This window comes from Pogoniulus pusillus, chromosome 31 (genome assembly GCF_015220805.1).
Source record: "Pogoniulus pusillus isolate bPogPus1 chromosome 31, bPogPus1.pri, whole genome shotgun sequence".
Taxonomy (NCBI): Eukaryota; Metazoa; Chordata; class Aves; order Piciformes; family Lybiidae; genus Pogoniulus; species Pogoniulus pusillus.
The window spans coordinates 15345873-15369528 of NC_087294.1; the positions used below are offsets into that span (position 1 = coordinate 15345873).

Consider the following 23656-nt stretch of genomic DNA (forward strand, 5'->3'; position numbering starts at 1 on the left):
TTTGGAGTTGTTATCAGGGGACAGGGTTTGAAGATGTTGCTAAGCAGAAGCTAATTCTGCTTAAGCAAACAGTACAATACAAAATATTTTGTGTCCTTATCTGTAAACCAAGCCAAAATTCCAGTAGGAATTGTGCTCCAGATGGCTTACACTGCAGCAGTGTGCTCTGTGAATCTGATGAGTCACATTAAATCCAAACCTAACTTCTAAGAGGGGTGTTACAAATGTAAATAGCCAAGCAGAGCTGAGGCAGTTGGAATGAAACTGTGATTATTTAAGAGAAAATGTTTCATTGTTACCTTTACAAATGCACTCCAAAGAGCTGCAAGTGGCTTTTAATGCATTCTGGGGGGGTAGATCTTGGCCTGTGAGCACCACGGCATATTGCTGAGCATTTGTTCAGCCTGGCTAAGGGCAGATGTGTCGCCTGCAGTGCAATGCAGTGCTGAACTGAAGGCTGCCTGGAGTTCATCTCGTGGCTGAGGCTTGTCCTTCATGGCTTGTCAGCGTTGGGTTGTACAGGGTGGTTATGTGCTGAGTGCTCTGAGTGTGCTTGCTACGCACCATTGCCGTAAGCGTTCTGCTCTCAGCTCACTTTCTGCTCTCTTCTTGGCCCACGTAGGAAGTGCAGTAGGATGTTTTCCATGCAGCAGCATCCAGCCCTGCTTGAGTTTGCCTACTGCCTGATTTTAGCAGCACTGCTGCTGACGTTTTTCAACCGTGGAAGTGTTTGTGACCAGGCTGGGTGAGGCCTTGAGCAACCTGTTCTAGTGGGAGGTGTCTCTGCCTATGGTGGAGGGTTGGAACTGGCTGAGCTTTGAGCTCCCTTCCAACCTAAACCATTCTGTGATTCTAACCTGGTCTAGTTGAAGATGTTGCTGCTTAGTGCAGGAGGGTTGGGCTAGATGGCCTTTAAAGATCCCTTCCAACCCAACCCATCCTATGAGTCTAAGCCTTTCAGCAGGCAAGAAGCTGAGGACAGGCTGTGATATGAGCACAGGCTGAGAGAGTTGGGGCTCTGCAGCCTGCAGAAGAGAAGGCTTCCAGGAGAGCTTGGAGTGGCCTTGCAGGATCTGAAGGGGGCTCCAGGAGGGCTGGGGAGGGACTATTGACAAGGTCTGGTCATGGCAGGAGGAGGAATGGGTTTGAAGTGTCAGAGGGGAGATTGAAAGTGGATGTTAGGAAGAAGTTTGCAGTGAGTGTGGTGAGAGACTGGCACAGGTTGCCCAGGGAGGTTGTGGAGCACAGGAGCACAGAATGGGATTGAAGACCCTGCTTTGGTATGGGAGTTGGGGGGGGATGACAGCAGCTTGAAGCCATCTTGACAAGGGGTCTGAGATGTTTTAAGGATGAATTGGATGAGTAAAACATTGCCTTCTGAGCTGAGATTCCAAAGTGGCTGGTGCATGGGGGAGGCTCAGGCTTGATATTAGGAGGAAGTTGTTGCCAGAGAGAGTAATTGGCATTGGAATGGGCTGCCCAGGGAGGTGGTGGAGTCCCCATCCCTGGAGGTGTTCAAGAAAAGGCTGGATGGAGCACTTAGTGCCATGGTCTGGTTGACTGGATAGGGCTGGGTGCTAGGTTGGACTGGATGAGCTTGGAGGTCTTTTCCAGCCTGTTTGATTCTCTGATTCTATGTCATGTGCTGGTCTCAGGTTAGTTCTCACTTTCTCTCTCCTCATAATTAATGGGTTGCTGTTGTGTTCTGCCTGTGGGATTACTTACCTGGAACAGCAGCAGGTACTAGAAGAGTTCTCTGCTCCTCTGGGCTACCTCTGCAGAAGTCCAGATAACAAACACTGGAAGTGTTTAGTGGTGACTCTCACAAATCCCTCAATTCCCTGGGTCATGCCTGGCATCCCGAGGATGCTTGTGGAGTGATTTGCAGCAGTCTGGCAAGAGCTGTGTATCACTCTGCCTCCTCCAAACTGAGCTTTTGTTAAACACAGCCAGTGAGACTGACACTAACATCCACACCTCTCTTTTGTGGCTTTTTCAAGGCTTTGGAGGTTCTTTCATCTCTCCCTCTCCGTCACCATCCCCAGTCACTCCAGCTCAAAGCAGCTTACTACAGCCAAACTTTGATGCAGCTTTTGGGACGGCAGCTCCGACGACTGGCGCTTCCTTCGATGCATCAGGTGAGCCACAGAGCTCCTTCCCGTGGATGTGCTGTGTTCTGTGTGTTACAGGAGTTGCTGACACTGTGTTTAGGCTCTTACCACAAGCCAGATCAGTGATTTCTCTCTTCCATCTCTGCTGGAAGAGCTGAGGGTGGTGTTTAGCCCAGTGGGTGCCCAAGAGATTCCTGCGTGCAGTTTGTACTCTCCCACGTCAGTTAAAGCACCCAACCAGACAAACTAGTGGGGACATTGTCCTTGCATGTGCTTGGTTGCATGAATCAGGACTTAGGCAAGGAAAGCTCTGTTCTGAAAATCAAGAATAGGGGCCAGGCATCTTGCTGCTACTGCTGAAGCTGTTCTTGAGCGTGCATGGCACCCAAAGGTACACAAAGCAGGGTCTGAGGTCGTGTTCTTTGCCTGACTATGAGCTTAAACGTTCAGCACTGCTATCATTTTGTTTGTATCTCTTCCATTCTATATTTTCCACGCTGGGTCCTTGCTACACACTTAAAATTGGTGAGTTTTGCAACTATACCAGAGGGGAAAAAAAACCAGCTTAGTTGAAGTAGTAGTGCTGCCTGGTGATTTGGTTGCTTGCCAGCACACATGCTGCCCCTTCCTGTTGACTTTGCATTAGCATGTCCCTCGAACACAGATCAGAAGATAGAACACTGGCATGAGATGTAGCAGATGCTTTTGCTTCAAGGGATCCAAAAACTGAGCTGTGGAGTTGGGTGACTTGAGCTCGAGGAGGAGGACTTGAGCTCTGTCAGTGTGGTTCGTTCTGGTTCCTTCTGATCTTAGTAGATTTTCCTGCTCCCCTGCTGCTTGCGAGCGGACAGTTACACCCCGGGACTTTGACTCCTGTTGCCTTCAGGTGTTGAGGTCTGAGACTGCCTTTGCCACAGTAGTTCTGATTGCTGTTTGCTGGAAGATGTGCATCTCAAAAGCCTTTTTGAAATGAATGTCTCCCAACAAACGTGTGTGCCTCTGGCTGCTCTCTAAGGGCGGCTATAAGAGCAACGGTGTCATGTGGAAGTGCTGCTGTGTGCCTGTGGATCCAACCTTCCAGTGAAGGGCCTTGCAGGCATGTCCTCCCCCAGGCCCTGGTACAGCTCTTTCAGGATTGCTCTTCATTCAGTGTCTAGCTCAGTGACATGCATGCCCTGGTTGGCATTACTCCTAATGTCAAATGGTGTTTTGGTAGGACTCGTGGCGTGGTTGTCTGTGCTGTACTTGCTGAGGCAGCAGCAGTGTCAGGGAGTGTTGCTCTCAGCACTGCTGCTGCCCTAACCCACTTGCCTTTCCCTTGCAGTGTTTGATGGCTTAGGTGATCTTCTCATGCCAACTATGGCTCCTTCTGGTCAGCCTGCAGCACCTTCAGCTGCAGCAGCAGTCACTGCTTCAGCAGCAAGCAAAGGCCTCGGGAGCGATCTTGATTCGTCTCTTGCAAACTTAGTAGGCAGTAAGTGACCAATTTTGGGTGTGGGTGGTGTGACTGCAGCTGTCTTCCTCTTTCCTTTCTCTCTTACTTGCTCCAATGGCTTCCTGTTTCCCTGGAAGCTTAGAGAAGCTATAGCTGTGAGTAACACCTGGTTCAGCCAGCTGTTAGTCAAGGCACCTCACCCGTCCCTCTTTGTGCCCAGGATCTGACTCAAATATTAGGCACACAAAATCATAGGACCATAGAGTCAAACAGGTTGGAAGAGAGCTCCAAGCTCATCCAGCCCAGCCTAGCACCCAGCCCTGGCCAAGCAACCAGACCATGGCACTAAGTGCCCCAGCCAGGCTTGGCTTCAACACCTCCAGGGATGGCTACTCCACCACCTCCCTGGGTGCCTTATTAGGATCTCTGTAGTGGGCATGAGTGGAACCAGTGAATGTCCCAAGCACATTCAGGGGCAGATCAGGCTCTTAGTGTCCAGAGAAGGACCACAAGCATGATCAGAGTGCTGCTCTGCTGTGAGAAGAGACTGAGGGAATTGAGGATGTGCAGTCTGGAGAGGAGAAGGCTCCCAGGTGACCTTCTTGTGGCCTTGCACTATCTGATAGGAGCTACAAGAAAGCTGGGGAGGGACTTTTTAGGCTGTATGGTAGGGATAGGAGTGGGGGGAATGGAACAAAGCTGGAAATGGGGAGATTCAGCCTGGATGTTAGGAAGAAGTTGTTCAGCATGAGGGGGGTGAGAGCCTGGCAGGGGTTGCTCAGGGAGGTGGTGGAAGCCTGATCCCTGGAGGTGTTTCAGGCCAGGCTGGCTGAGGCTGTGGGCAGCCTGCTCTAGTGTGAGGTGTCCCTGGGCATGGTATGGGGGTTGGAACTGGCTGATCCTTGTGGTCCCTTCCAACCCTGACTGATTTTATGAGTCTGTGATTCTATGATTCTATCTTAGAGGTCTTTTCCAACTTTAATGATTCTATGAATCACAGAACTGTTGGGGTTGGAAGAGGCCTTTGAAGTCACCAAGTCCAACCTCTGATCTCAAGCTCACAATCCCACCTCTGCTGCTAAGCCACTATCACTATATAAAATGATGTACAGAAAATACAATAACATAACAATCTCTGTTACAAATACCTATCCAAAGGTATAGAACTAAACATTCTCTGTGATTTTGTGCACATAATGAAAGCTACAGGAGGGAAGAGTAACCTCCATTGTATGTGGCAGACATAAGTGGAGAAGTCCATATCATGCACTTAGAAACTCCAAAGGCCTTGAGGCTTTGAGCAGCCAGGGCTAGTGGGAGTGTTCCTGCCTGTGGCCAGGGGTTTGGGAGTAGATGACCTTCGAGATCCCTTCCAATCCAAACCATTCTGTGACTCTGTGATCCACAGACAAGTGGACAAGTTTTGATGTCCACCTGTGTAATGAGGAACAGAAACTAATGTTGGTGTTCATGGTGCTCCTATGTAACTTAGCATTTTGGAGACATCCCAGGCTCTGAGGATGTCAGGGCTTGGAAGGGACCCAAAGAGGCTGAGGTTGCTGGGTGTGTTTAGTCTGGAGAAGAGGAGGCTCAGGGCAGAGCTCATTGCGCTCTACAACTACCTGAAGGGAGGCTGTAGCCAGATGGGGTTGGGCTCTTCTCCCAGCAAGCAACAGAACAAGGGCACAGAGTCTCAAGTTGTGCCAGGGCAGGTCTAGGCTGGGTGTTAGGAGGAAGTTGTTGTCAGAGAGAGTGATTGGCATTGGAATGGGCTGCCCAGGGAGGTGGTGGAGTCACCGTGGCTGGAGGTGTTGAAGCCAAGCCTGGCTGGGGCACTTAGTGCCATGGTCTGGTTGGTTGGCCAGGGCTGGGTGCTAGGTTGGGCTGTGTGAGCTTTTGGAGCTCTCTTCCAACCTGGCTGATTCTATAATGATGATGATTCTATGATGATGATGTGCCCAATGCTCCGCCTACACCAGGACAGTCCAAATTTCATTGCTGTGTGTGCAGTAAAATGTGAGCTGGTGCTTGGATCTGCTTGGATTTACTAAACACTTCTTTATTCTTTTTTCTTCCCCTTTTTTTTTTCATTACAACTTTAAGATCTTGGAATTTCTGGCACCACTTCAAAAAAGTAAGTCCAACTTTGCTTTAAAAAGAAAATAAACCTCACAAACTGACAACATCTTTCCCCTAACCCTGCTGCAGAGTCTTAACATCTGTTTCAGTGTTCTATTGAGAATAATTGATTCTGTGCTTCTCCTACCCCCATAAAAACCCAAAGAAACAAATAATCAGTTCAGAAAAAATCTGGCAAGTGAATTGAGCAGAGGTTCAGTGACTAATTGAGGTTAAGTGCTCCTAATGTGGCTTTTCTATTTGCTGCCTTTAATCTGATTCTTAGCAAGGTTTCCTTCTGGAAATTGCTGCCTTCACAGCTGCTTTCCAGTGCACCAATAGCCCAGATAATAAATCCTGTAGCTTCCCCTCAGTCGTCTTAGGCTCATAGGGAATAGTTTTGTTCTCTTTCCCAGACACTGCCTGTGCTTATCCTGTAGGCATTGGGATGTTTGTGAGGTAGAGGAGTGTATTGCATGCAGTGAAGAGCTGCTCTCTGCAAGAAGAAACATGTACAGCATTGCATTTGGGTTTTGGAATGGATCTTCTTTGACCTAACTGCTGCTGAGCTCTTTCTCTTGTATTCAGTGCCAGTTGGTGCAGTGTGTGTGTGTACTTCAGAGTGTTCTCTGCCTCTGTGGAGGTGATATGTATAAACATGGCATGAGATTTGTGCCCCTCCAGATTTGTGTTCCTTCAATTCCTCATTCAAGTTCAACAGGAACTTCATTCCTGTTGGTGTATCTTAACCTGGCCAGAGCAGCCACTGAGGCATCCTGGGCTTGCAGCAGCCCTTTTGGATCATTTGCTTCTCTCCTGTCTGTCAACTCCTTTCACAACTGAATGCTTTCCTCCTTCAGCTTTCTGGAGCAAGATTTCCAGCAGTGGAATGACATTTCACAGACTTCCAGGAGGCAGACTTACTGCCTGGCCCGAGCAGAATAGGCAGCAGCAGTCCCTCTTCCTACCCTGCAAGGGTGTCTTACCTTCAGCTGTAGCACACTTCTCACCACATAGCCCATAACTCTCTAACTGGCTTCAGTATAGAGTGTAGTGGCCCTTGAAAGGAGGTGGCACTGGAGGTGTCTTTTCTCTGCTGCTAACTTCAACTGCATGCACCCTAAGCTAATGCAACTGCAAACCTAATGCCAGCAGGCTGCAGTTGGTCCTCATTTTCACTGTGGGAGTGTCTAAGTAATAGCTCTGTCTCTCTCCCTCTCTGCTAGGGGAGACCTTCAGTGGAATGCTGGAGAGAAGAAACTAACAGGAGGAGCCAACTGGCAGCCAAAAGTAGCACCTGCGACATGGTCGACCGGGGGCGTCCCAAGCGGTCCATTGGTAGGTGGCTTTAAGCTGTGGACAGTGCTGGTGTTGAAGCCAATATTTGTGAGACTGTGGGAGCAAGGCTGGAGACACAGCTCCTGTCTGCTCCAGCTGGCACAGAATCACACCAACATCCCGGGAGGAAAAGCCCCTCAGGAGCACCAAGTCCAACCTAGAACCCTGCTTTACAAGATTTGTAGAACCATAGAATGGTTTAGGTTGGAGGGCACCTCAAGAATCAGCCAGTTCCAACCTCCTGCCATAGGCAGGGACACCTCCCACTAGAACAGGTTGCTCAAGGACTCATCCAACCTGGCCTTGAACACCTCCAGGGAGGGAGCAGCCACAGCCTCCCTGGACAACCTGTGCCAGTGTCTCACCATCCTCACTGCAAACAACTTCTTCCTAACAGCCACTTTCAATCTCCCCTCTGCCACTTCAAACCCATTCCTCCTCATCCTGCCATGACAAGACCTTGTCAATAGTCCCTCCCCAGCCCTCCTGTGGCCTCCTTCAGATGCTGGAAGGCCACTGCAAGGCCTCCTGGAAGCCTTCTCTTCTGCAGGCTGCAGAGCCCCAACTCCTTCAGCCTGTGCTCAGAGCAGAGCTGCTGCAGCCCTCTCAGCATCTTGGTGGCCTCCTCTGCACTGGCTCTAACACTTCCATGTCCTGCTTGTGCTGGGGCTCCAGAACTGGAGAATAGAATTCTATGATTCTATGCCTCAGGTCACACAGGCCATAAAATAAACACTGGTTGGGAAGAGGAGGAAAGAAAAGAGCTGTCAATGGTGGGAGCATGACCGGTTCAGTTCCCTGCTGCCACAGCCAGATGCTGATGTGACTCTAAGCTTGTTCCCCAAGTGTTTGGAAGGTAGAAGGAATCCCTGACTTGAGAACTTGCCTGGATTGCTTCAGCTGTAACATCCTTTTTTTCTTGCTAGAAAAGCTGGGCAGGACTGTATGCTGTAAGTGAGGTTTTTCTGGATCTCTTCTTTTACTTACTAAACACAAAGGTACTAACAGAAGCTCACCTGCACTCCAGTCACTACTGCTGGCTTGGAACTAGCTGGAAGCTACCTAGCTTTGGCTCTCCTTGGGCTGCCTGTCCAGCAGACAAGCCTCAGGCACCAGTGATTAACCATTTCTGTGCTGTAAAGCTTGACAATCATGGCTTCAGCTGGCTTTGCTTTCCTTGGATGTCAGCTGCCTGATGCCTTGTACTACCTCTGACTCACACAGCATCATCCTGACCCTAGATGATTTTACCATCTGATGAGGAAGTAGCCTTTGTGAAGAGCTGGGTGCCTTTGGCAGTGCCTCCTGAAGCAAAGATGCTCTCTTTATTTCTTCAAAGTCGCACACTCTGGGGCTTCCTGAGAGCAAGGGAAACCAGGTCTGCAGGACAAAAATACATGTGGGCACCAAAAGTGAAGCTCTCTTTCTTGTCACTTTTGGAACCACTCAAGTTTTGGTCACTTCTTTCCTTCATAGAAACAGAATCATAGAATTGTAGACTAAGAGAATCAGACTTAGAGACTCAGACAATCATAGTCAGAGAATCAGACTTACAGATTCATAGTGTTATGGACTCAGAGAATCATAGAGTCAGAGAACCAGACTTAGAGACTCAGAGAATCATAGAGTCAGAGAACCAGACTCAGAGACTCAGAGAATCATAGAGTCAGAGAACCAGACTTAGAGACTCAGAGAATCATAGAGTCAGAGAACCAGACTTAGAGACTCAGAGAATCATAGAGTCAGAGAACCAGACTTAGAGACTCAGAGAATCATAGAGTCAGAGAACCAGACTCAGAGACTCAGAGAATCATAGAGTCAGAGAACCAGACTTAGAGACTCAGAGAATCATAGAGTCAGAGAACCAGACTCAGAGACTCAGAAAATCATAGAGTCAGAGAACCAGACTTAGAGACTCAGAAAATCATAGAGTCAGAGAACCAGACTTAGAGACTCAGAGAATCATAGACTCAGAGAATCACAGACTCATAGAATCAGACTTACAGACTCACAATCGTAGAAACACAGAATCACAAAAGCATAGACTCATAGAAACACAGAGGCATAGACTCACAGACTCAGACTCATAGACTCAGATCACAGAAGCACAGACTCATAGAATCACAGAAACAAGCTGGGGGTGTGCAGCCTGCAGCAGAGGAGGCTCTGGGCACACCTAACAGCAGCCTGCCAGTGCCTGAAGGGGCTGCAAGAAGGCTGCAGAGAGACTGTTTGCAAAGGGCTGCAGGGACAGGACGAGGGCAATGGCTTCAAACCAGAGCAGAGCAGAGTGAGGATGATTGGGTGCTAGGTTTAACTGGAAGAGCTTGAAGGTCTCTTCCAACCTGCTCGATTCTATGATTCTGTGATTCTGTGGTCTTCTTGTGCCTGTTTTGAGTTGTGTTCAGTGAGTGGATTCCACTCTGGAGGAGAAGGGAGTCTGCCAGCCCTGCTTGCTTAGGAGGCAGCAAGCTGAGCATCAGCGCAAGGGCTCATGCAGATCTCATGCTTTGAGGCGCTGTGGGTTTGGAGGTTGGATATCAGCTGCAGCATAAGAGTACTGGTTTCCAGAACACCTTTGGGAGCACTGCAGCCTCCCTGCAGTTCCCAGGGGAATGTTCCAGAGAGCCTGGCACTGATCTTATTGTTGGTTTTCTTTTCAGACAGGAGGTGTGCCTCCAGCAAGTGCTGTTCCTCCTGCAGGAGGGACTCCACCTGTGCCACAGGCAGGAGCAGCGTTTGGCATGGTGAGTGTCTGTGGTTACACTGCTCTCATAGAATGATAGAATGCTTTAGGTTAGAAGGGACCTCAAAGCTCAGCCACTTCCAACCTCCCTTTGTCATTAGGCAGGGACACTTCCCACTAGAACAGGTTGCTCAAAGCCTCATCCAACCTGGTCTTGAACACCTCCAGGGAGGCTGTGGAGCACAGATCAAAGATCCCATTCTCTGCTGCTGTGCTACACAACCTCCCTGGGCAACCTGTGCCAGTGTCTCACCACCCTCACTGCAAACAACTTCTTCCTAACAGCCACTTTCAATCTCCCCTCTGCCACTTTAATCCCATTCCTCCTCATCCTGTCATGACCAGACCTTGTCAATAGTCCCTCCCCAGCCCTCCTGCAGCCCCCTTCAGATCCTGCAAGGCCACTGCAAGGCCTCCTGTAAGCCTTCTCTTCTGCAGGCTGCACAGCCCCAACTCTCTCAGCCTGTGCTCAGAGCAGAGCTGCTGCAGCCCTCTCAGCATCTTGGTGGCCTCCTCTGGACTTGCTCTAGCAGAGCTCCCCTTTCTTCCCTCCAAGCCCTGCTGACACTGTGTTGCTTTCCAGCCCCCAGCAGGCACAGGTGTGCCCATGATGCCCCAGCAGCCAGTGATGTATGGGCAGCCCATGATGAGGCCACCCTTCGGAGGTGCCGCTGGCCCTGGTGTACAGGTAAGTGCTGCTGCTACATGAGTGTGGAATTGCTCTCCCTTTCTCCAGGGAGTAGCTGGATGTGTGGATGCATGGTCTTAGTCCAGGTGTAGCTGTAGGTCTGTAGGTGAGATTTCCTCCACTGTCAGTTGCCTGGTGTGATGGTTTGGGGTTACCTGCCCCCCATACACAGTGAAATCACCCAGACTAGACTCAGCCAGCTGGAAGTTAAGGAAAGAAGCTTTATATTCACAGCTTAGCACCAGATACAAGCAGAGAGTTACAACAGGTTGCAAATAGTTACAGCTATATACAAGTTAAAGGTAACACAGAAACACAGTACCCCTCCCAGAAGCTGGAGTCCCCAGGGGGGCACATACCTTACACCTCCTTTCCACCCCTCTGCCTTATCCCAGAGTCTGCCTCATGTGCAAGGTGAGTTGGGAGGATCAGCAAGGGGGGTAGGAGCAGAATGATCAGTTGGGTTACACAAGAGCAGAAGCCCAGGCATGAAAACACAGACACCCAACTCTGACAGATAGACTCTGTCTTGTCTGTGTTTGTGTTCTTGTTTCCATGCATCTGAGCAAGCCTCTGAGTGCAGCAGACATCACCACTGTGTCCTTTTCACAGCCTAGCACCTAATTTTTGTCATTGAACTATTCCAGTTAGCCTCAAAGCAGCACACCTGGCTTGCAGCAGATCACATCTCTGACTGCCTCCAGGTTTGTTTTCAGGTCCCTTGTATGAGACTCAGGGAAGAATGGTCACAGAGTGGGTCCCAGAGCCGTGGCACAGGCTCCCCAGAGAGGTTGTGGAGTCTCCTTCTCTGGAGCCTTTCAAGGCCTGTCTGGATGTTCCTGTGTGACCTGAGCTAGATTGGATGGTCCTGCTCTGGCAGTAGGGTTGGACTGGATGAGCTCCTTGGGTCCCTTCCAACCTCTAATATCCTGTGAGCCTGTGAGCAGGTTCCAAAGGGCTCCTGCAGCTGCCTGCATCACAGCTCTGGTCTGGCAGGGGTGGGGGACATTTGAGCAAAGCTCCAAGTGCAGCTGGTGGGCATTGCTGCTCTATTCAGAGCTTGGCAGAACTGATTGCAGCTGCACTCAGCATCTGCCCTCCCAGCCCACCAAGAGCTTGCTGAGAAAGCCAAACATCTGTGTGTGGCCAGACCAAGGTCTCCTGCTCCTGGATGAGAGCTGCCTCTCAGCAAACACAGCTTTGATCAGCTTCAGGCTGCTAGGTCTCTTTTCAGGTGTGTGTAACATTGGTTCTTACTCGTGTGTGTAACATTGGAGTGCTTCAGGATGCACTTTTCTCTGCAGTGCTCAAATTTAAACACTGTGAAGTTTTCCTTCTGGCTTGCAAAAGGCTAAGAGTGGTGCAGGATTATTCATTGCCATTCCTCCACCTTAATGCAAGTGGGAGATAGATGCCACTGCTTGATTAGTCATGCTTTTAAATTAGCATTTACCTCATCTGACTTTGACAGTCACGTTGGAGGATGCAAATTTGGCCACCTAAAACCAGAGGAAACCTGCTCTTAGTTCTATAGCAAGTAAAAATAACCAGGAAAGGCTGTGTCACCAGTTAGTGGTTGCCAGGGAGAGGAGTCCTTTCTTTCATGTGAAGGATAGAAAATATCTGATGGAGTAATTGGTGATCACAGAAAATTCAGGTTGGGAAAGCCTCCTGGGATCACCAAGTCCAACCCAGAACCCTGCTCTACAGGATTCACCTTCAACCATAGCCCCAAGCACCACATCCAAACCACCCTGAAACACAGCCAGGCTGGGGGACTCCACCACCTCCCTGGGCAGCTCATTCCACTCCCTCACCACTCTCTCCATCAAAAACCCTTTCCTAATGTCCAATCTAACCCTCCCCCTGCTCAGCTTGAGGCCATTCCCTCTTGTTCTGCCTCCAGTTCCCTGTGAGCAGAGCCCAGCAGCAGCCTCTGCACAGTGTCCCTTCAGGTAGCTGCAGGCAGCAATGAGCTCTGCCCTCAGCCTCCTCTGTTCCACACTGCCCAGCCCCAGCTCCCTCACTCTCTGCTCAGCAGATTCACTCTCCAGGCCCTTCACAGCTTCCTTGCCCTCCTCTGCACTGCCTCCAGCACCTCCACAGCTCTCTTGCCTTGAGGTGTCCAGAACTGAACACAGCACTCAAGGTGTGGCCTCAGCAGTGCTGAATCCAAGGGCACAATCCCCTCCCTGCTGCTGCTGGCCACAGCATTTCTGATCCCAGCCAGGATGCCAGTGGCCTTCTTGGCCACCTGGGCACACTGCTGGCTGCTATTCAGCTCCTGCGCATTACAGCCCCCAGCTCCCTTTCTGCCAGCAGCTCTCCAGCCACACTGCCCCGAGCCTGGAGTGTTGCTTGGGGTTGTTGTGCCCCAAGTGCAGGAGCTGGCACTTGGCCTTGTTGAAGCTCATCCTGTTAACACTGGATCATGGATCCAATCTATCCAAGTCCCCATGTAGAGCCTCCCTACCCTCGTGCAGATGCACAGGAATGCAGTAGGTTGGGTGAGGCTGCTCTAAGTGTGAAGGTAGGTTGCAGGTATTAGAGCTCTGTATTTCATGTACAGCTGCTTTGGTCTTGCTTTTCCTCCCAGCTCAACCTGTCCCTGCACTTAGGTTATCAAGATGGGTACTCAGCAGGGTGCCAGGGTAGTGCCCTGAGCAGAGCAGGGATGGGGAGTGGACAGGATTGAAGAATTATTTGGCTCTCTAGAGAGGGGAGTTGTGTGGAGCTTGACAACCTGATGTCTTTGTGTGGGGTGACTGATGGTAACAAACATAATGCTACTATTTAAGAGTGGTGATGTACAACTAAAGCAATCTAGTCATGCCTCTGGTACATTTTGGAGCCTTATTTATGTTGCCAGTGCAACTCAGTACTTAGATGTCAGTCACCAAGAACTTCAGGTGAACTCTGCAGCTTGCTCTCTGCACCTCGGTGTTCAACAATAGCTTAGCCTGGGCTGATGATCCTAGCAGCCCTCTGCCTTCCAGGAGAGAGTGATTTAGGGCTATGCTGGTTAGAATATGTCTGTAGGTGTAAACCAGCCAAACCTCCTTAGCCCTGTAGTAAGGGTGGAGTCTGAGCAACCTTTGAGCAAGATGGCAACAGGCTGAGAGTGCAGAAAATGAGACCTTTGTGTGCTTGTGCTGTGCTGCTGTGAGAGCAGCTGTACCTACCTAATGCTTCTCTGTCCTTCTCTGCTCTGGTGTTTTGCTTTGATGTTTGTTGTTGGTTTTGTTTTCCTGCCTTCCTGGCTGGTCTGTTAGCTTTCTCCAAGCCCGACTCCTGCTACTCAGAGTCCCAAGAAACCTCCAACAAAGGACCCTTTAGCGGATCTTAACATCAAGGATTTCTTGTAAAGGATAAGGTATTGTGTGCCTGCCTGCCTCAGCATGCTACCCCCTGCTGCCTCTGGTAGAGATGTGGTGCTTGAAACAGCAAACCAAATCTTTTGGCCATGCTTTTAAGCAGGCTGAGGAAGTTGGGGCTGTTCAGCCTGGAGAAGGCTCCAGGCAGACCTTACCGTGGCCTTTTCCAGTACCCAGTACAGCTGTTGAGAGGCTTTTTAAGGAAAAGAAAAGATGGGGAAGAAGCAAAAAAAGCTTTAAAGACTATGTCAGTGAATTTCTTCCCTTCCTTCCCTCCCTTCCTGCCTTCCTTCCCTTCCTCCCTTAAGCTTAATTCTAAGACTTGTTCTGAGCCCCCTCAGTGCTGGAGTTTGCAGCAGTGGACAGCATCAGGTTGCTGTCAGCTGGGACCACACTGTCCCATTTTCCCCTTCCCCAAATGCAGCCCCGAGGAGCTGTACCTGGCACTTGGCAGCCGTGGCCAGGAGTGGAGCAGCACCTTCATTGCTGGGGACTTGCTGCTTTCCACTTGGGTTTCACAGAATCACAGAGTGGGCTGGGTTGGAAGGGATCTCCAAAGCCCATCCAATCCAACCCCCTCTGCACTCGGCAGGGACAGCAGGGACCGGATGAGCTTGGAGGTCCCTTCCGACCTAAACCGTTCTGATACCTTTGGAGGTCCCTTCCAGCCCAGCCCATTCTCTGATCCTACGATAAGTGGGTGAGAAGCCTGCAGCTTCACTAAAGCCTGCTAACAACTGCTTGAGCTGTGAAGTGCTGAGCAGATTTGGTGCTTGAGCTCCCTCCTCATTCCAGCTCTGACTTGCTGCTTTTCTGTGTCCACAGCTGCAGTTTTTCTGACCGGATGACAAACCCCCCCACGAGTTTGGAACCTACCAAGGGCCACTCCAGAGTTTCCAAGTGAGCCACCAGTACCAAACCCAGTGCTTACTCAGACTTTTTTTCCCCCCTCTTCCTCCTGAAACGTGTAGCACAGCTGTGAAAGTGAACATTTAGGAATGTGTACTTCCCTTAGCTGTTACCTTCCCCCCTCCCCTGCCCTCTGGAATTTGTGTACTTGGGTTGTTTGTGTTTTACAATTTAAAGAAACCAATGGATGTATGTTTCTGATGCCTTCTAGTGCTTTTCTGAACCTCTCCCTCGGGGGCAGATGATGCAGCTGTTGTTTGGTGAAGCCATTGGGAGCCATGGCTGTGATTGATTTGTTTTCCCTTGGTTGGTTGGGTTTGGCTTTATTTATTTATCTATTTATTTGGAAAGGTTTTGATGTAGATATTTTTTTTTTTCATTTGGTTTGGCTTTTTTTTTCTTTTTGAGGACACGTCAAATTTCCCTAGGATTCAAACTCTCCTTTGCCTGTTACAAAGCATAGTGTGATAATAACAGATAGCAAGGAACAAGAGCAGATAGCAAGGAACAAGAGCAGATAGTAAGGAACAAGAGCAGATAGCAAGGAACAAGAGCAGATAGCAAGGAACAAGAGCAGATAGCAAGGAAGAAAAGCAGATAGTAAGGAATAAGACCAGATAGCAAGGAAGAAAAGCAGATAGTAAGGAATAAGACCAGATAGCAAGGAAGAAAAGCAGATAGTAAGGAATAAGACCAGATAGCAAGGAAGAAAAGCAGATAGTAAGGAATAAGACCAGATAGTAAGGAATAAAAGCAGATAGCAAGGAATAAGACCAGATAGCAATGAATAAAAGCAGATAGCAAGAAATAAGACCAGATAGCAAGGAATAAGACCAGATAGTAAGGAATAAGACCAGATAGCAAGGAATAAGACCAGATAGCAAGGAATAAGACCAGATAGCAATGAATAAAAGCAGATAGCAAGAAATAAGACCAGATAGCAAGGAATAAGACCAGATAGCAAGGAATAAGACCAGATAGCAAGGAATAAGACCAGATAGTAAGGAATAAGACCAGATAGCAAGGAATAAGACCAGATAGCAAGGAATAAAAGCAGATAGTAAGGAATAAGACCAGATAGCAAGGAATAAGACCAGATAGCAAGGAATAAAAGCATATAGTAAGGAAAATATGATAGAACTGTGAACTATTTGGGTTTGGATCCTTTTTGTTTGCCTTTTTTCCCCCCTCCCAGTCACAGGACTCTCAGTTGTCATGGGAAAGAAACTAATCTGGTTTCTTTTTGTGGCACTCTACATGCTAAGGTCATTTCAAGTAAGTTGAAAGTAAACTTCCATTACAAATACTTCCCCCCCCCTTTTTTTTTTAATGGGTGATTTAGCAAAAAAAAAAAGAAGCCTCCTACCTGCAACAAGTCCTTGTTTATTGCTGGGTTGAGTTGGAACCTCCTCTCAGGTGTTTTGAGTTTCGACACCGCCAGTTGGCTTATTTCTCCCTTCCTCGCTTAAATGCACTGCAAAAAAGCCACCAACTGAAGGGGCAGTTCCTCTGCGTGGAGCTGGGAGGCCACAGCCCTGGTGGTGCTGGCACTGAAGGGGTGTCAGAGGAGAGCACGCTCGGGTGCCTGCGGTCGGAAGGTTTGCAGCTGGCGCTGCTCATCTCCGTTTGGTTCTTGCCGCCATCTCTTCAGTTAGCGCTTCCCTGTGTACGCCTCAGGCTGCTGTTTCACTCCATGGCCCCACCTGCGCTGTGAGTAGCTTTTGTACTATTGGTGAGTAGGTCGAGTTCTGATCCAGAGGTCCATGCCCTTGACTGTACAGATGTGTTTCTTTTGGCTTTCGTTTGTTCCATACTCGTTTCTGCTGACGGCTTTGGCGTAACAGATCTTGAGTCTTCGGCGAGGTCGCTGTTGATCAGTGTTCAAAAGTGGCTTGGCAGCTCTCTGTAAAAGCATATCGGGGTGGGAAAGATACTCACCTGAAGTCTTTCCACCCAACTTATTTACTCAGTGTGTGGTACCATTAAAAGTGGTTGTGTCTGACTTTGCTGTGGGGATAACGTAACGGCGGAGCGGGCAAGGTGGCTAAAAAGGCTGAGTTCAAAATGGCTCTTCTTTGTTATTCCAGTTTCCAAACAGACCACCCCCCAAAACAAAGAGCGACAGAAACAAACCACCCCAGTGCATGTGTGCCCCCTGAGATGCAATAAACACCTTGATCAAAGTGAATGCCTCGTTGCCAGTCTCGTGGTCGCTTAGATGTGGAGCAGCACCCTTGGAGAGGGGACAGATACGTCCTGAGGTGACGCTGCTGAGGCTGGGGCTCGTGCTGGTGACTTCTGACCTTTAAGCAGTACAGCAGAGAGCCTCACGAAGCCACAAGTGGAGAGTGGGAGAATTTTCTGGTTTGACCTATAAGGCCTGAGGAGGCTTAGTTAACTGTATTCAGAGCAGGTCATTAGCCTCTCGCTCCAGTTGAGATGGTGAAGTGCTCTGTGCTGGATCGCAAATGTGCTCAGATTGATGTGGCCCTGGGCAGCCCGATCTAGCTGGAGGGTTCCTCCTAACTGCAGGGTTGGAAAAGTGTGACCTTTGAGGGGCCCTTGGGTTGGATAAGATACGACCTTTGAGGGACTCTTGGGTTGGATAAGGTAGGACCTTTGAGTGTCCCTTGAGTTAGGCAAGAAATGCCTTTGAGGATCCTTGGGTTGGATAAGAGGATCTTTGAGAGTCCCTTGGGTTGGATAAGAGGATCTTTGAGAGTCCCTTGGGTTGGATAAGAGGATCTTTGAGAGTCCCTTGGGTTGGATAAGAGGATCTTTTGAGGGTGGAGCCTTTCCAGGCCTGCTGGATGTGTTCCTGTGTGCCCTGAGCTAGTTTGTGTGGTCCTGGTCTGGCAGGGAGGTTGGACTGGATGATCTCTTTGGGTCCCTGACATCCTGTGAGGGCATCTGGATTGGTGCTGGTGCTTCCCCATGCAAAGGCCTGGGTGGTGAGGACTGAATTGTCTTCTGTGGTCTTTGGGGACTACCTCAGCATTTCAGGCTGCTACCCAAAAGTTGAATCTCCAGATTTAATAAGGGAACTGTAAAGCTTAGAGGCTTGCCTTGAAAAGCAAGCAGGGAAATCTGGAGCTGAGGAGGAGTGGAAGATTTACCTTCTAAATGCCTTTGAGCCTTCAAGCAATATGAAGTGCTGCTTGTTGGTGGGTGCCAGTGTCGAGTTCACCAGCCACAGCTGGTGTTACTCTGCCTTTTTGGCATAGATCTTTGCTCCTGCCTCTACTTCCCCAGCTCCTAAGAGCTGCCTGCTCACCCAACTTTGCATGTAGAGGGGGGAAAACAAAGTCCAAGTAACTCTTAATGCCAGCGAGGCCAAGTGAAGCTGCTCGTGACAGAAGCAGTGGCAGGGACACGCAGGTTATGCTCCGTGTGTGAGCCAACTCTTCCAGATCATGTTTTAGATTGCAGTGTTGTACTAAAGGAGGAAGGCTTCTTTCCATGCATTGTGTGTTGCCAGTGCCATGAGCAGTGTGGGAAGTGGCAGACACCAAGAGCTGAGCATTTCAGAGGTGGGATTGCAGGAGGAGAGAGGCTAGACAGGTTTTAGAGCAGACAGCGCTGCCATTTCTCCTGAGCCACATCTTGGCTCCCAAAGCTATGCCACCTCTTCCCTTTCCCTCAGTTAAACTCTGCAGATGGTGTGGGCAGCAAAAACCTTATGCTTGTGCTGGTGCCCAAGGCATCTCTGAATGCAGTTATGGGTGTAAGAATAGTTGCCTCTGGGGGCTGGCAAAGGTGGCAGAGCAGAAGCAGAAAGTGAAGCGAGTGAGGCAATGGAGGTGTGAGTGTGGGGCCAAGGGCATCAAACCTCTGGCATTGAGGTACCCTCAGCAAGTTTGCTGCTGACACTGAGCTGTGTGTTGCAGCTGACAGCCTAGAGGGAAGGATCTATCCAGAGGCACCTGAGCAGGCTGCAGAGGTGGGCCCAAGCCAGCCTCATCAAGTTCAACAAGACCAAGTGCAAGGTCCTGCAGCTGGGTTGAGGCAATGCCAAGCACCAATACAGGCTGGGCAGGGACTGGCTGGAGAGCAGCCCTGAGCAGAGGGACTTGGGGGTGCTGGTGGAGAAGCTCAACAGGAGCTGTCAGTGTGCTCTGGCAGCCCAGAGAGCAACCAGAGCCTGAGCTGCAGCAAGAGCAGTGTGGGCAGCAGGGCAGGGAAGCTACTGCACCATGTAGCTGCTAACTGGAGGATTAAAATGCACCTTGTAGCTGCTAACTGAAGGATTAAAATGCACCTTGTAGCTGCTAACTGAAGGATTAAAATGCACCTTGTAGCTGCTAACTGGAGTATTTTTCCCTCTCCAGAACTACCTGCAGGGAGGTTGGAGCGAGGAGGGAGCAGCACTGCTCCTTGGTGGCAAGTGACAGGAGCAGAGGCAATGGTTCCAAGCTGCCCCAGAAGAGGCTCAGGCTGGATGCTAGGAAATACTTCTTCACTGGAAAGGTTCTCAAACCGAGGAATGGTCTGCCCAGGGCAGTGCTGGAGTCGCCATCCCAGGAGGTGTTCAAGCAGCCTGTGGAGCTGGAGCTTAGGGACATGGCTTAGTGCAGAGCTTTCATTGGTGAGTCTGGGGTTGGACTGGATGAGCTTGGAGGTCTCTTCCAACCAGATGTATCCTATGGTTCTGTGATGAGATTTAACAACAGAGCCTGGCAGATTGCATGCCTGATGGTGAGATGTGCTGTCAGGTTTTGCTGGGCGTGCATCCCACACACAGGTAAGCAGTGCAGCTAAATGCCATTTAGGAGAGTTTTCTGTCCACCCATAACTCAGTATTTGGCATCCAGGACTGATTCCACCCCAGGATTTCAGGATCCTGGCAAACATTTATTTCAGACAGCTCCTTGGTGGTTTGGGTTGTTGTGGGGTTTATTTTGCCAGCAGATGTTGAAAGGTGGATTTGGGTCGTTTGTGCTTTTAACAGCTTTTGGAAAGGACCTGGAGGATTTGCTAATGTATCACAACTTCCATCTCTCTTTAGATGAAGATACCCACCAGGAGTTTTAACAAGGCCAAGGGCAGGGCTCTGCACTTTGGCCGCAACAACCACAAGCAGCACTACAGGTTGGGCCAGAGTGGCTGAGAGCAGCCAGGCAGAGAGGGAGCTGGGGGGGACTGGTTGGCAGCTGAGCATGAGGAGGCAGCAGTGTGCCCAGGTGGCACAAAAGGCCAGAGGCATCCTGGGCTGGCTCAGGAGCAGTGTAGGCAGCAGGACAAGGGAGGTTCTTCTGCCCCTGTGCTCAGCACTGCTCAGGCCACACCTTGAGTGCTGTGTCCAGTTCTGGGCCCCTCTATTCAAGAGAGATGTTGAGGTGCTGGAAGGTGTCCAGAGCAAGGCTGGGGAGGGGCCTGGAGCACAGCCCTGTGAGGAGAGGCTGAGGGAGCTGGGGGTGTGCAGCCTGCAGCAGAGGAGGCTCAGGGCAGAGCTCATTGCTGTCTGCAGCTGCCTGCAGGGAGGCTGTAGCCAGGTGGGGTTGGGCTCTGCTGCCAGGCACCTCAAGCTGTGCCAGGGCAGGTTGAGGCTGGATGTTGTTAGGAAGTTGTTGTCAGAGAGAGTGATTGGCATTGGAATGGGCTGCCCAGGGAGGTGGTGGAGTTGCTGTGCCTGGAGGTGTTTCAGAGCAGGCTGCATGAGGCAGTTGGTGCCAGGGGTTAGTTAATTAGAAGGTGTTAGGTGATAGGTTGGACTCGATGATCTCTTTGGGTATCTTCCAAGCCCTGCCATCTTGTGAGCACCTTTGGCAGCAGGCTTGGCTGGTTTCTCCCAGTGCCAGTGTGGCTCCCACACAAGCACAGCTCCCTTCTGGGCACTGTGCAGTTCTTGCCTGAAGCTGTCATTGCAGTGGCTCTTGGAGGCTGTGGGAGCCCTTTCCAGCCCAGTTAGCATAACCTGATTAACAGCACCGAGTTCTTGTGATTTCTTTGGAGTTAGTTAAATCAGTGAAATTAAATGAAGCCTCCCCCCAGAGAGCAGGATGTGTCTAAGAGATTAAATCTTGTGCTTGCTGCTGGAGCCCAGGGCTGCTGACCTCTGCCTCAGTCAGCATCCGCAGCAGGAGGAGCTGTCAGGGCAGCCTGGAGCTGTTTTGCAAGGGACGTCACAAGTCTGCTCCTTCAGCTGGCAGCCTGCGCTTGCCTTGACTCAGAGCTCATGAAAGCATTGCCCAAGGCTGGCTCCGGGTCCCACGTGGTGTTTCGGAGCCGGTTTGCTGTTCATGTTTTGTAAGGCCATGTCTGAGGTGATTTGCTGATAGTAGGCTATCAGCATCTACAGGACAGATTCACAGAGCTCTAAGGGCTGGAAGGGACCTCAAGATCAGCCAGTTCCAACCCCCCTGCCATGGGCAGGACACCTCACACTAGAGCAGGGTACCCACAGCCACATCCAGCCTGGCCTTGAAAACACCCAGGGATGAGGCACCCACCACCTCCCTGGGCAACCTGTGCCAGGCTCTCAGCACCTTCATGCTGAACAACTTCTTCCCAATGTCTAATCTAAATTTCCCCTCCTCTAGCTTGGATCCAGTCCTGTCACTACCTGACACCCTAAAAAGTCATCCCCCCAGCTTTCTTGTAGCCCCCTTAAGATACTGGAATGCCAGAATAAGGTCATCTGGGAGCTTTCTCCTCTGCAGACTGCACAGCCCCAACTGCCTCAGTCTGTCCTCACAGCAGAGCAGCTCCAGCCCTCTGCTCATCCTCCTGGCCCTTCTCTGGACACCTTCCAGCACCTCCACATCCCTTTTGTCACAGGGCTCCAGAACTGAACACAGTGCTCCAGGTGAGATCTCACCAGAGAGAATCCCCTCCCTGGCCCTGCTGCCCACACTGCTGCTGCTGCAGCCCAGGCTCTGGTTGCTCTCTGGGCTGCAAGTGCACACTGCTGGCTCATGCTGAGCTTCTCATCCACCAGCACCCCCAAGCCCTTTTCTTCAGGGCCGCTCTCCAGCCAGTCCCTGCCCAGCCTATATCGATGCCTGGGCTTGCTCCGAGGCAGAGTCTGTGTCCCACCAGCACAGCTAACAAACCACAGCACGGTGGAGGAGGAGAAAACCCAACAGCAAATGTTTATTGACAGAGTAGGTGCATCAGATTGCATCTTAATACAGCACAGAGTCACACTCCTTTCCCCAAACCAGTTGTCATTTTTCTGCAGTTCTAAAGTCGGAATCAATCTTTCTCTCTTTCTTTCTCTCTTTCTTTCTCTCTTTCTTTCTCTCTTTCTTTCTCTCTTTCTTTCTTTCTTTCTCTCTTTCTTTCTCTCTTTCTTTCTCTCTTTCTTTCTTTCTTTCTCTCTTTCTTTCTCTCTCTTTCTCTCTCTCTTTCTCTCTTTCTTTCTTTCTTTCTTTCTCTCTTTCTTTCTTTCTCTCTTTCTTTCTCTCTTTCTTTCTCTCTTTCTTTCTCTCTTTCTTTCTCTCTTTCTTTCTCTCTTTCTTTCTCTCTTTCTTTCTCTCTTTCTTTCTTTCTCTCTTTCTCTCTTTCTTTCTCCCTGAATCCCAAACTAGCAAAGACAGAGATGATGTTTTCCGCCCCAGGGACTACACCCAAACAAGGCTCACAACACAAGGGATTCACCAAGCCACCTTCTCTTGATCAGTTTGAGACCCAAATCAACAATGAGAATAGTTGTAATGAAATCTGGGGACCTAAGCTGACTTGGATTGGATTTTGTGGTCTCTTATTTGTCGCAGCAACTATGGGAAAAGGCACTTAAGGAGAAAGAACCACCAGAGAGCCAGCCAGGGAATATTGCAGGCCCACTGCATAGAGTGAGAGCACTGCCTGCAGAGGGAGGTGATTTACACTGAGCCTGTGTGCCTCAGTAGAGCTGTAACAAACAACTCACCTGAAAATCTTCCACATTCATTTCTAAACTTTAATAATTTTAATTAGTTTCCTGCAAACAAACAAACAGACAAAAATAATTAAAATGTCCATGGAGAAGATGGCACTTAAAAGACAAAAAAACCAAACCCAAATGGATTTTGAAGTGAGATCTCTTGCAATGAATGAAATAGAGTTATGGTAGAGAAGCAAGCCTAAGATGTTTATGCCTTGGCAATAGCATGATGAAGAAAGTTGCCTGGACATGCAGGGCTCAGGTTTTGTACTTTCTGTTACCCAAGGAAAACAAACAAAAGGGTTTATTAAACATTTCTTAGTTCATCAGAAGATCACAGGGTCACAGCTGTTAGGAGCTGGAAGGGACCTCCACACATTGAGTCCAACCTCCCTGCCAGAGCAGGAACAGAGAATTAACCAGGTTGGAAAAGACCTCCAAGATCATCCAACCATCCAGACAGGGCTGGAAAGGCTCCAGAGAAGGAGACTCCACAGCCTCTCTGGGCAGCCTGTGCCAGGGCTCTGGGACCCTTACACTCAAGAAGTTCTTGCTCATGTTGAAGTGGAGCTTCCTGTGCTGCAGTTTCCATCCCTTGCCCCTTGTCCTGTGGCAGGGCACAAGTAAGCAGAGGCTGTCCCTGTCCCTCCCTTCCTGCCCCCCAGCCTTCAGCTATTGATAGACATTGCTCAGATCCCCTCTCAGCCTTCTCCTCTGCAGCCTAAGCAGCCCCAGGGCTCTCAGCCTCTCCTCCTCAGGCACTGCTCCAGTCCCTGCAGCATCCTTGCAACCCTGCACTGGACTCTCTCCAGCAGATCCCTGTTCTCTTGAACAGGGGAGCCCAGAACTGGATGCAATATTCCAGGTGGGGCCTCAGCAGGGCAGAGCAGAGGGAGAGGAGAACCTCCCAGTGCCTTTAAACTAAGGCCACCGTTTAATCCATGAAGTCAGAAATCAAACTGGATTGGAAAAGCTTGCTGATTTGTTTTTAAATTCAGCCCAGAAAGAAAATGTATTTTTGGGGGCAGCAAAAGCCCTTTAAAAGTAGGTGTTGTGATGGTGAATAAGGTTAA

General features: G+C 49.9%; 1 protein-coding gene across 1 annotated transcript in view; it reads left to right on the forward strand.

The window, feature by feature from the left end:
- The window catches only part of SNAP91 (synaptosome associated protein 91), a 62703-nt gene extending 45796 nt beyond the window's left edge, over positions 1-16907 (forward strand). Inside the window, exons 23-30 of the mRNA XM_064169412.1 lie at positions 2001-2138; positions 3436-3585; positions 5650-5680; positions 6891-7002; positions 9666-9749; positions 10332-10436; positions 13709-13809; positions 14636-16907. Coding sequence (XP_064025482.1) covers positions 2001-2138; positions 3436-3585; positions 5650-5680; positions 6891-7002; positions 9666-9749; positions 10332-10436; positions 13709-13801 — 713 coding nt within the window. The 3' untranslated portion in view covers positions 13802-13809; positions 14636-16907. The remainder of the gene's footprint in view (positions 1-2000; positions 2139-3435; positions 3586-5649; positions 5681-6890; positions 7003-9665; positions 9750-10331; positions 10437-13708; positions 13810-14635) is intronic.
- Positions 16908-23656: the final 6749 nt, after the last annotated feature.